The sequence below is a fragment of the Oreochromis aureus genome, linkage group 12, assembly GCF_013358895.1.
Source record: "Oreochromis aureus strain Israel breed Guangdong linkage group 12, ZZ_aureus, whole genome shotgun sequence".
Taxonomy (NCBI): Eukaryota; Metazoa; Chordata; class Actinopteri; order Cichliformes; family Cichlidae; genus Oreochromis; species Oreochromis aureus.
In genome coordinates this window covers 6,658,425-6,671,464 of record NC_052953.1, presented here as the reverse complement: position 1 = coordinate 6,671,464, position 13,040 = coordinate 6,658,425, and the positions used below count along the sequence as shown (strand labels likewise).

General features: G+C 35.8%; 2 protein-coding genes across 4 annotated transcripts in view; one reads left to right on the top strand and one right to left on the bottom strand.

Annotated features, from left to right (window-relative positions):
- Positions 1 to 13,040, top strand: part of prdm6 (PR domain containing 6) — a 139,664-nt gene that overhangs the window by 36,463 nt on the left and 90,161 nt on the right. For all 3 annotated transcript variants that reach the window (XM_039620370.1, XM_039620372.1, XM_039620371.1), the window contains exon 5: positions 593 to 720. In XM_039620370.1, the coding sequence (XP_039476304.1) occupies positions 593 to 720 (128 nt within the window). The remainder of the gene's footprint in view (positions 1 to 592; positions 721 to 13,040) is intronic.
- Positions 3,107 to 11,208, bottom strand: LOC116313573 (GTPase IMAP family member 8-like). Its single transcript, XM_031731322.2, has 3 exons — positions 11,158 to 11,208; positions 7,462 to 7,527; positions 3,107 to 7,118 (listed from the first exon to the last, which is right to left on the bottom strand). Exons 2-3 carry the CDS (start codon positions 7,484 to 7,486, stop codon positions 4,261 to 4,263), a joined length of 2,883 nt encoding a protein of 960 aa, XP_031587182.2. The 5' UTR covers positions 7,487 to 7,527; positions 11,158 to 11,208; the 3' UTR covers positions 3,107 to 4,260.

Below are 13,040 nucleotides of genomic sequence, written 5' to 3'. Positions count from 1 at the left end.
ATACAGAACTGTAGTACAAAGATAACCAAAACTACAAAACCCCTCAACATCCCTTAAAGCTCAAACCATGACACAAAGAGTTCTTGTGTCTCGTTTAAGTCTTTAGTTTTAGTTAACTATAATAACCTTGTTTACTGTTACCTTATTTTCAACAGGATACGATTGTAATGTCAACTATACAAATTCAGATTTATTTTGAATTGGATTTACACTGAGCTATGAGATTATAATATATAATAAAAATTATTATTATTATATTTAACATTTTTGTGCCGTACTTAAGTGAGGTTGGTTTCACTGTCAATTTAGAAAATGAGCTAAATTATTATTTAGTAAAAGTAAAAGATTTCAATACGTATATTAATCTATACAATTAAAATTTACAGTCAAGGTATTATTACAGTAGCTACAATTATAGTCACTAAAAAGTTAGTTGTGTGTAATTCATATCTGACATTTTTTCTTTTATGGGTGAAAAAGATACTATATGTGCTACCTCTAACTCTGAAGGTTGTCTGTTTTCAGATATATCAATACTATCCTGAATTAATGACAGCTCTCTGTTTTCAACTCTGATAATTTGTGTTTCCAGATCTACGATTCAGAGGGAACGTTACAGCACTTCATCGATGGTAATGATCCCAGTAAATCCAGCTGGATGAGGTATATTCGCTGTGCGAGACACTGTGGGGAGCAGAACATGATGGTTGTACAGTACAGGTAGGGGCAAGTCTTTGTCTCTAAGATGTTATTTCTATTCATTGTTCACAGTGTAGATTCAAAGCACACAATGAACAGTTACTTCTACTGTTGCATGTTTATATTGGGTAACAAAGGCAAACAAAACAAAGGCAAGTTTTTTAGACTGGTTCTGTATAAAATTTGATTTGGATTTCCTTTAAAAATTTAAATATAATTTTCCCAGAATTTTATTACAAAAAGACACCTATTCACTGAATATATTTTACTATGAATACACCCAATTTTTAAAGTGAAAGGTGTCACCAAGAGGTGGTGCTTTCTTCAGAAAAAAAACTTTAATTATTTGGTTGGACTGTGATTCTACTCTGCCTGTGACCTTTTTTTTTCTTTTTTTTTGTTACACTTACTAAAATCCGGTATGCTAGTGTTAAATTATTTTGTTGTTCCTGGTTTTAAGACGAATCTCACTAACACCTGTTAGAGAGTTATAAGCACTTAGTTATGAGTACAAACCTTAGTTCAACAATTTCTATAATAAATGTCACTGCATTTGTGTCCCACAGTTACAGGAGAACTGGTTTTATTACAACAACCAATATGAATACATTACCATCTCTTACCATAACACCACCAAATTAAGGATTTAAAATTAAAGATTAAAAATCCTGAATTTTACATAGTTAGATAACTCAATTATACATATTAAATAAAACAAACAAGCTATGAAAACAAACAAAAACAAAAAATTGCTGATAACTCAGTATAAGTAGGTAAATATGTAAACTCATATTAATGATAAGTTACGCTTAGCTCAAATTATTGGATGTTGTTTGCATTTATAGTGTTACTGTCACCATTTACCATAAATTAAAACAATACACATGCACAAACAAAAAGCTGAACAATGTCTAGTGTATTTTCTCTATTTTTTAAATCTGATTTCTTTGTTATAGCAAAGAAGTAAGATTGCAGCATGGTGGCACAGTGATTAGCACTGTTGCCTCACAGCAAGAAAGTTCTGAGTTCAATTCTGACATCAGGCCGGGGCCTTTCTGTGTAGGGTGTACCCTGCCTTTCACCCTAAGACAGCTGGGATAGGCTCCGACCCTGAGAAGGATAATGGATGGTTGGACTTCTTTGTTATATTTTCATAGATTTTTCCTTCTTCTGCATTATTCTGATTAGCATGGTGAAGCATTATACTGTTCTTCACCAGTTAAATCTCAAAATAGATATAAATAATGTAATACTAATACTGATACTACTACTGACAATAACAGTTTGGGTTTCTTGAAAGGCACTATATAAAGTAAAAAGTATTTGCTCCCTTCCTTATCTCTTAGCTTTTTGCATATTTTGCACTGTAAATGTATCTTTATAGACAAAAAAGAAAAAAAAATAGTCAAAAGCCAAATGTCTCAATGAACAGGTCAGGGGAGCATGTTCCAGAGAGTGGGCAGCACTGAAGGCTTTGCCCCAAAATATCTGTCTTATGTGTGGGATGGAGAATGGGTTACTTAGTTAAAATCTTAGAGTCTGAGATGCAGTGCAGGGAGGTCCAGTAAGTACTGGTGTGCTGGTTTTGATGATTGGTTTAGTTGATTCCTTATCTTTGCCAGCAGTGCAGTATTTAAAATTATCTACACCAATATTGACACAAGCGTATTCCCCTGAAATTAGGTTTCACATCACTATAGCCATACCTTTGGTCCAGGTAAGACAGTAAACCACACATTTCTTCATGTGAGTTTTAACTTTATCTACTGGTAATGTCTGAGATTTTCACTCCTTTTCGTTTATTCATGTATTTTAGTATGCATGTATTGATTTATTAAAGTCAACAGACATTTCCTTAATAATATGTACAAGGTAATTATTTCTCACCTTTGTTAAAGGATCTAGTGTTGTCTAGCTGCAGGAGTTGTTGGTATCTTTTGGTTGTAGAAAACTAAGGTTAAAATTTTGCATATAGTTTAGTTTTTTTTTTTTTGTCCATTTTTGATACATCTCTGTCCATCTTTCTGTTTCCTGTCCAGTACAGAAGAGATCTAAGAGAATTAAGCTTTGTTTTTTTTTTTTCTCTTTCCCAATTTTTAGAGATGAAAATCAATTACTAAATGGCAAGCTTTATGCACTAGCACTACATCAAAAAGCACAACCACAGTTGAATTAGTATGGTGCCTTTTTTTATTCTGTTTACAGGGAATCTATCATTTACATTTTTTTTTTTCACAATGACTGTCTTGCAGTTGTTTTTAATCAAACCTCATACCAAGCGATTCAAATGCAGGAGTGCAGATGAGGCATCCCTTTAAACTTATTATGAAAAACCTGCTGACAGTAAATCGCATGAAAGTAAATTGAGATTAATCATATATACTAGGTAAAAAAAACCCAAAAAACATTTTCACACTTTACATAGAGATTTAATGACATGGGTATATTACAATAAAAGTCACATTTCAGGTTACAGGTTTGTAATTTGAACTTCAGCTATGAATAAAGGTGCACTTGGTTTATTATTAAACTTCTGTTAAGTGTATATAATGAAAATGGAGAAAAAAATAGGATTTTACAAAGAACATCTCAGAACACTTTGCCTCTTTACATGTAACATGTTTAAAACAATAGAATGCTCATTTAGCTATACTGTCAGAAGTTCAGCAATTGCTTCTAAGGAAAAAAAAAAGAAAAAGAAAAAAGATACATATATATTGTATGTCTTTTTTGTAAATGTATGCTTCAAATGTGTAATGCAGTAGCAACTGGAAACTTGTTAAGACAGTTCTCCTATACACTGGCACACTATACGTCAGGGGTTCATGCAAGAATACCAAGAACTATGTACATTCTTTCCTTAGAAAATATTTTTTGTGTTATTACAAGATGCAAGTAATAAGGTTTCTGATGAATGACCATAGTGTGTTGTGGTTTGGTATCTTTGATGCAGCTGCTCTTAGCGGCTAATAATTGTTTGGACACTGTCACTATCAGTCTCAGCAAAACTGATTTCAAATAATTTGGGCGTCTTTGCAAGATTCCTCCTATTATAAAATTTACAACTATTATAATGAAAGCCTATTACTTCTTATTTTGAAGCAATAACAGTATGATGTTCCTGCAGGTGTGGGCAATTAATTTTCCCAAGGGGCCACATAAGAAACTGGTAATCTTTTTGGACAGCTGCATCAGAAAGTATTAACTCATACAATAACTCAGTTGTCTTTATCGACTGCTGCTGGTAAGTGTGGCCCCTGGGAAAAAAATTACTGCCAAGCCTTATTGGAGGTAAGTCTTGCCACTTGGCAACCATATTGTTATTACCTCCAGGGAGTCATTTTAAAATTCTTTTTTAAATGAATGGAAAGAAAGTTATAACTTCAATGGAAGTTATACATTTCTCTCAACACATAGAGAATTACCAATCTTTCTCAAAATTAGAAAAAATGAAAATATTACATTGACAATTCATAGGGAAATATCAAACTGAAACACATTTGCTCCCATTTCAAATCAGAACACGCCATTATAGATAAAATGCTGCTGTCAGAAAACATTTTATAAAATTTTACAAAATTGTTGTTCTGTGGCTTTCTTCATATGTTCCTGGATCCACTTATCTATTTCGTCCCCATGTTGTTTCTGCATTTCGTCAATTTGTTTTACGGCTTGAAAAGAACATTTAAGCTCATTCATTTCTTTTTCTTGTCGCTTATTCATTTGAGCGAAGTCCTTCTTATATTCCTTTTTTCGGCACAGCTGTTGAATAATGAAGTCATTGTTTTTTTGTTGTTTAAGCTTCATATTCTCAAATTCTTTTTCTTGTGTAGCTATCACAACTGCAAAGTCAGTGGTGTATCTCTGTCTGAACTCCTCTGCTTGTTTTCTGGCTTCCTCTTGATTTTTCCTCATCATCTCCTCCATTTGCTTTTGAAAGTTTTCATGTAATTCTTGCCATTCTTTTTCCTCCTGTTCTTTTCGCATTTGATATTCTTTCTTTTCCTGTTCATATTCTTCTCTGAGCCTTTTCAGTCGTGTTTGCTCCTTCAATCTATGTTGGTCATCTTGAAGTCGTTTTTTCCGCCACTGTTCTGGTTCTTTTTCCCAACCCTCACTTTCTTTTCTGATGTTCTCTGAATTTTGTATCAACTTTTGTCCGGTAAATGTCTTTTCTTCTGATTCAGATTGAATTTTCTTCCCTTTTTGTTTCCACTGGTGTTGCTGAATTTCTTCCCTCTGTTTTCTCTCCCTTTCCTCTTCTGCTCTCTTTTCCTCTATCATTTTGTTCTCCTCCTCCTCTTTCTTAATTAATTCCATTTTCTCTTTTAATGCTTTCTCTTTTGCTGCTCTTTCTTGTTCAATTTTTCGCCTCTTCTCTTGAATTTTCTCTTGATGTTTTCTTTTAAGGTCCCGCTTATCTTTCAGTATCTCTTCTTCTTTCTCCTGCAAAATCTTCTGCATTTCCTTCTGAATTGCGTCCTCTGTCTGTTTGAACATCTCTGAGGTGTAGTAGCCACCACCATTTTTCTTCACCATTGACTCAATCTTGGTGAGCAGCTGACTGACTTGAGAGCGGTTACTGGGATCATTGTTATTGAACACATGGTATCGTCCTCCACATTCAGCTGTCAGTTTTTTTATGAACCCTTCGCTGTCTTCTTCCATATAACTCTCAACTGTTTGATTTTTTAGGTCATCTCCTCTGGTGAATAAGATAATGATGAAGTCATTTGAATTCTTGCCAAAAAAGTTTTTGATGAGCTCCACTGTTTGTTTTTCCTCCTTTGTAAAACGACCAATCCTCAGGACAAGTAAAAATACATGAGGTCCAGGAGCCATCATTGTGATGCATTTCCTGAGTTCCTGTTTAATTTTATCATTGGACAGACTTGTGTCGAATAAACCAGGTGTGTCCACCACAACAACAGGGCGTCCATCAATCTCTCCTGTTTCTTTTTTGCAATCCACAGTCACTGAGTTCATACTGGCTTTTGAATGGAAGTGTTCTTTTCCCAAAATAGTGTTTGCAGTGGCACTCTTTCCACTTCCAGTTTTCCCAATCATCACAATCCTGAGACAGTCCTGGCTCTTTTTTTCAAATCTTGACTCTCCCATTTTGGATTTATCTCCTGTGCTATTGTGCATGAAAGGTTTTGCAATAATTTCTTTTTTGAAACCTCCAAATGGTGTTTTCATCTCTTCCACAGCATCCAGTAACTGAGGGATCTGCTGTCTGTCCTTGATGTTGAGGATAACATATCGGCCACTGAAACTCTCGCAAAACTCTTTGATCTCTGTGTTCATTTTTAAAAAGTTAACAATACCTGGGTGTGTAGGATCAGTCTCCACAGTAAAAAGAACCATTGTAAAGTCCTTGACTTTAGAGCTCAGTATTTTTTTGAAGGTCTCCACCTCACTCTTGTCTTCATCAGTAAGGTGATCCAAGGGTTGAACTAGGATGAAAGCGTGGACACCCTCAGGATCACAGAGAGAAACTGTCTTGATTGCTTCACTAACTGCTTCCTCCTGAGATTTTCCATGGAGAGCAGGAAGTTCCACCACTGAAACCAGTCGACCACACACCTTTGCCTCATTTTTGACACACGCTGATGAATAATATTCTATCTTTTTGTCTCCTAGGATGGCATTGGCAGTTGATGTCTTCCCAACTCTAAACCTCCCACACAGTACCAAATTCATAGGTTTCAGACTTGGAATTTGAGGTTCTTCCAGACCAATTTGAGGTCTCTCAAAAATTCCTAACTTCACAGGAGGCTTTGGTTTCTCAGATTCTTCAATCCCATCTCCCGATCTCCCACACAGTGCTAAATTAAGTTGAAGTTTTGATTTTGGAATTTCAGGTGATTCAAGGAGCTCAGCACTTTCAGAAAAATTTAGATGTCCTCCTCTGTTGGCAGTCACAATTTGACTGATCTTTTCCATCAGTATTTCAAAATCAAAGTCAGTGTTTTTTTTGTCAAAGTTTAATTTATGCTGTCTTTGTCCGCAGTCCTGGATAAATTGATCGACTGCCGCGTTCTTTTCTTCATCCTTTTGTGTTATGATGACCATTGAATATTTAAGCGCATCTGGACCAAACAAACTCAAGATGAACTTCAGTGTTTGTCTGTTTTCCTTTGTGAAATCTGAAGGTTTCACTAACAGCAGCAGGACATTTGGCCCAGGGTGACAACGTGCCACACACATCTTCATCTCATGTCTGACTTTTTCCACAGGAAGACTAAAGATGTCTGAGGTTTTCACCACTGTTATGGGCATTTTTCCCCATTGTCCTTGAGCAATGGATTTCTTGGATATTTTTAGAGGATGAGAATCTCTTTTACCAGTGATCAAGTTACTTAAAGTTGCCTTTTCATGTTGGTTTTTTCCAAATATCACAATCCTGAGTTCGGATGCTGAAGAGGACACAAGAAGCTTATGATTAAATACTGTTACAAATCAATTTTCTTTTATTAATTTTTTTAAAATCAGTATTCAGTTTTAAATTGAAATAGACTTCAGAGCACTAAACAAATATTTTCAAGCTCATATTCATGGTGGATCACTGTCTGAAAAATATTCAATTAATATCTGTCACAAAATTTTTTACCAGCTGCTGTAAAACTAAAAAAAGCGCATTTTAGGTATTATTTTATTCATGACTAATAACTTTAATAAATGAATAACTTTGAATAAGTTTCTTTAACTTAACTTAAAAAAAACAAACAACCCCAAATATATATATTTTTGTGCACTTACCAGATCTATATGCTGATCCTGCCATGATTTTACTTTGTTCAGTTCAGCAGCAGAATATGCAGGTGTCTGTTGAGTTTTAGGGAGGGAAAAAAAGAAAAGTTATGACTGAAACACAAACGTGTCCACTGCATTTTATAAAGTCCAAAGTCAATGCAGCCTTCTACCAGGATAATTTAGAGACGTTTGTGTCATATGCTGACAAGCTTTATGTAGATTCCGATTTCCTTTTCCAGCAGGGCTTAGGACCTTCTCACAGTGCTAAAACTACTATCAAACAACATATTTCAAATTTCCCACGTGTGGGTCTAATAAACTAATAAAGGTTATCTTATCTTAAAAACTTGCTGACCATGTTATTGCTGTGTTTGATTTACCAGAACTCGCTTGAAATGAAACTCACAGAGAATGTGTAAGGGTATTGACAAGAGGAAGATGAGGAATACCTGACCTGAAAATACAGATGAGCTGAAGACTGCTATCAAAGAACCCTGGGCTTCAGTAACCTCAGCATTACCACAAGCAGATTGGTTGCTAAGTAGTTTAACATGGAACCAGTCTCTCTACACACACATGGCAATTAGGCAGTGTCGTTACTGAGACAATGAGCTAAGCGGAGTAAAAGAAAATGTTTTTTTTTCTAGTATCCAAAACAATAGCACTTGTTATTGTAATTTCTTTACTTGCAAAAAGCTAGCAGGAATCCTCAATCACACCTCCTCTGTAACACAGAGGAGCTGCATAGATATGAAGAAAAGCTAACTTTGTAGCTGCTCCCATTCACCACTGTTTGTTTTACACAGCAAAAGATCTACAGTAAAGCTACAGAAGTTCAAATAAACTATATAGATGAAATGTTAACTTAGTCTGACACAATATTGAAGACGGGTATCTTGCTAAAGGATGTCAACATCTGTCTTACTTTAAATGGGTGTAATTCATGCAGTAAGGGAGGCTTGGGGTCTACTAGACCATATTTATTTCAAGGCTTTAGTATCATTATGTTAAATATAAGTAGAATATTATATTGGTTAAACTGTAATAATTCATTCTTCATTGTTGTTGTTTTTGTTGTTGTTGTAGGCCAGTAAAAATGTGCATGGACCAGAAAAACTCTGAGCCAATGAAATGGGGCTGTTAGCCTGGACAAAGAGTTATTATTAACATTAATTACTAACATTTATAGGAACTGTTATATTAAAGCACAGGGCAAACCTCAGTTCTGAGAACAGTGGCAGGCTCACTTTTGTTCACTGCAACCACCACTCCTTTAAATGCTTACAGACACACATACGGTGGCTTGCAAAAGTATTCGGCCCCCTTGAACTTTTCCACATTTTTGTCACATTACAGCCACAAACATGAATCAATTTTATTGGAATTCCACGTGAAAGACCAATACAAAGTGGTGTACACGTGAGAAGTGGAACGAAAATCATACATGATTCCAAACATTTTTTACAAATAAATAACTGCAAAGTGGGGTGTGCGTAATTATTCAGCCCCCTTTGGTCTGAGTGCAGTCAGTTGCCCATAGACATTGCCTGATGAGTGCTAATGACTAAATAGAGTGCACCTGTGTGTAATCTAATGTCAGTACAAATACAGCTGCTCTGTGACGGCCTCAGAGGTTGTCTAAGAGAATATTGGGAGCAACAACACCATGAAGTCCAAAGAACACAGCAGACAGGTCAGGGATAAAGTTATTGAGAAATTTAAAGCAGGCTTGGGCTACAAAAAGATTTCCCAAGCCTTGAACATCCCACGGAGCACTGTTCAAGCGATCATTCAGAAATGGAAGGAGTATGGCACAATTGTAAACCTACCAAGACAAGGCCGTCCACCTAAACTCACAGGCCGAACAAGGAGAGCGCTGATCAGAAATGCAGCCAAGAGGCCCATGCTGACTCTGGACGAGCTGCAGAGATCTACAGCTCAGGTGGGGGAATCTGTCCATAGGACAACTATTAGTCGTGCACTGCACAAAGTTGGCCTTTATGGAAGAGTGGCAAGAAGAAAGCCATTGTTAACAGAAAACCATAAGAAGTCCCGTTTGCAGTTTGCCACAAGCCATGTGGGGGACACAGCAAACATGTGGAAGAAGGTGCTCTGGTCAGATGAGACCAAAATGGAACTTTTTGGCCAAAATGCAAAACGCTTGCCCCAGTCTGCAAAAGACTTGAGACTGGGACGGAGGTTCACCTTCCAGCAGGACAACGACCCTAAACATAAAGCCAGGGCAACAATGGAATGGTTTAAAACAAAACATATCCATGTGTTAGAATGGCCCAGTCAAAGTCCAGATCTAAATCCAATCGAGAATCTGTGGCAAGATCTGAAAACTGCTGTTCACAAACACTGTCCATCTAATCTGACTGAGCTGGAGCTGTTTTGCAAAGAAGAATGGGCAAGAATTTCAGTCTCTAGATGTGCAAAGCTGGTAGAGACGTACCCTAAAAGACTGGCAGCTGTAATTGCAACAAAAGGTGGTTCTACAAAGTATTGACTCAGGGAGCTGAATAATTACGCACACCCCACTTTTCAGTTATTTATTTGTAAAAAATGTTTGGAATCATGTATGATTTTCGTTCCACTTCTCACGTGTACACCACTTTGTATTGGTCTTTCATATGGAATTCCAATAAAACTGATTCATGTTGTAATGTGACAAAATGTGGAAAAGTTCAAGGGGGCCGAATACTTTTGCAAGCCACTGTACTCACGCATTCACTAGCACACCTAAATATGCACACATGCACAAACCACAGACAAAAACATAAAATAGTATTTAAAAATAGTGTTTTAAATATTAAAGCATTCAAACCAATTCTTGTAGCCCAAAATAAAGTTAAAAGCCTGTAAAGAACCATTTGACCAAATTAAAAGATACTGAAATGGCCCTCAATGGTGAGTAAACTGGACATGTTTTGGTTAACCCTCTCAGGCTCAAATTAAGTTTTAGTTGCTAATGCACAACCAAGTCCTGCAGTGGTACTTTTGAGTAAAAAAACTCATAAAATATGTATGTGGGGTAATCAGGTTGTTAGTGTTTTAACTGTTGCAAATCTGCAACGCCTGCCTTGAGAGGGTAAATGACTAATTATGGAGCTGTTTTACTTTACTCTAATTCATATACATATAATACTGACAATTATGCTTTTGTTGTCTTTATCAAGTATGAACCACTGATCACTATGTGACAGTGAGAGAACATTTTTTCTTACTCACACAAAGTCACAAATTGTGCCATAAATGGAACTTTTTTCTAAGTGCTATTTATTTGCGTAAGATGGATAAATTCTTGCAAAATGAATTCAAACCGATTCTATTACACCTCCAACAGATGTGTTCTTGAAAAAAAAAAACAATTTTTTGGATTTACCTGTTAAAAAATATAAACACCAGCCCTTATTTTTTTCTATTATACTTGCTTTTTGATCATAATAAATTTAATATATAGCCTTCTGACACCCATCCTATTTATATTACCTCTGCAGTGGACATACACTTTAACTTTTTTGTAATTTATAAGATACATTTTTCACCTCACTTCTCAAGAGGATTTTAATATTTCTTATGTTAATGTACTATGTATTATGCATTGTCTCTGAATACTCTTTAATACTCAGTTCGGTCATATTGTACAATTATTGGATCTGTTGCATATAGTGCTAAATGTTCTTTGTTAGGTGCACTCACCAGATCTGTGAGGACGTCTTGCTTGGAGCTCTTAAAAGAATTTTCTGTCAGCTAGTTTTGGTTGAACTGGAAATGAAACTGTGTCTGTACAAATATCCTGCCTCTTAAATATTCAAGAAGGTTGTCTAAGGTGATCTTATCTCAGTGTTTTGTTTTTTTTTTACTAAAATCCAAAATCTCTTAAGCTAAAATAAAAATCCTTTTATTGAATAGTATCACAGTAATACACAGCAGTTAGAAAAAAGAATTTTTCCATTTATAGATATTTTAAAATGGAAATTCGTAATTCCAGCAACAACAACAACAAAAGACTCTCTGCTATTTCTTGAATGTCTGTATTTTAAAAATGTTTGATAAATGAAAATAGACTTAATAATATATTCAGTATAACCCTAAATGATTGACTGAGCCCATTACCCTATCAGGAAAATGTTTACAAAGGTCAGGCTCAAGGGCTGGTGTTTTTCGTTTAAGTTTTAGCTCACATTATTCATTATATGTACTATATTACTTGCAGATGACTTGCAGATTTTGCACACCAGTGCAAAATCTGCAAGTCACTTACCACAGGATGTTCTACCTATCAAGGATATCAAAATATGTTGAAAGATTGTGGTTAAATGTGGGTGGCTGTTACTGTGGCAACTCATTGGCAATTCTGAGTATTTTTGTTTTTGATTGTTTGATTTTTGCACCCAAGTTTAATTGGGCTCTGTTAGGGCAAAATAGCCATCATTACTAGTTGGCTCTCTCAACACTTACAAATGCTTATCACATGTTATCACGTGTCACATTGTTACATTAATTTATTCAAAATAAAAACTCAGTAGTACAAGTACCATTTAGCAATTCATTTACATTTAAACTTCATTTACAATAGATAAAGAAGCAATTCGTTATATATGCCACACATCATGGATGAAATTTTTTTTAAAGAATTTTGAAGTGCTGCCTTGCAGTGTAACTTTCCCTACCATGTCAGTTTCAATATTCTAGCTTTGCAGTGGATCTCATGGTCTGCCACTTTAAGGGCGGTAGTCTATGACTTTGTTTGACAAAGTGCATGTCAGGATGCTGCAAGAGAGATGATCCAAATCTGGGGTGTTGAAAATTCAGGATGCAAACTTAAAAAAAAAAAAAAAAAAAACAAAAAATGCTGCTCCAAATTGGCAGGATAATCTGGCATTTCCACATGAAAAAACAAGCTGATAAAACTTGGCTAACTTGGGCATTGGTGTAGACCTCACTTTGTTCATTGTGAAACAGGTGGGGGAAAAGACACGGCAAAAGTAATCACCACAAGTGAAGATAATAAGAATGACAAGAAGTAAAAACCAGACAAGATAAGAAAAGCGAACACAGTAAACAGGAAATGACCAATAGACATGTGCTAGACACAAAAAACGTTAACAGGGACAGTGAACACAGAATGCTGGGAAAACTATAACAAAAGAAACAAAACATAATGCACTTTCATCCTTTCTGCCATTGACAGTAATCAAAAGAGAAATTAGCCAAATTCAGAGCATCAGAAGGCTCATAAAAAATCAATTGCCTAAACAGTGACTCAGAATTCTTTGCGAAGGTGAGTTGTGGAGCTTGTTCTTTCAACTTATTATATTGCAGCAGTGTACCAGTATCTGCTGCTTCCTCATTTTTCTTACTGCTTCATGCAGTAAGAAAAACACACCAAGATGTTCGCTTACCACAGGATGTTGACTAATAGAATATGTTGACAGACTGCGGTTACATGTGGGTGGCTGCTACTAGCAACTGTGAGTGACAAGAGTCAGGTACAAACTGAGTCTTAAACAAAGCGTGTGCAGCATTGTTTGATTTGTGCACCCAAGTTCAATGGGCTATTTAGGGGAATGACTGGTCCC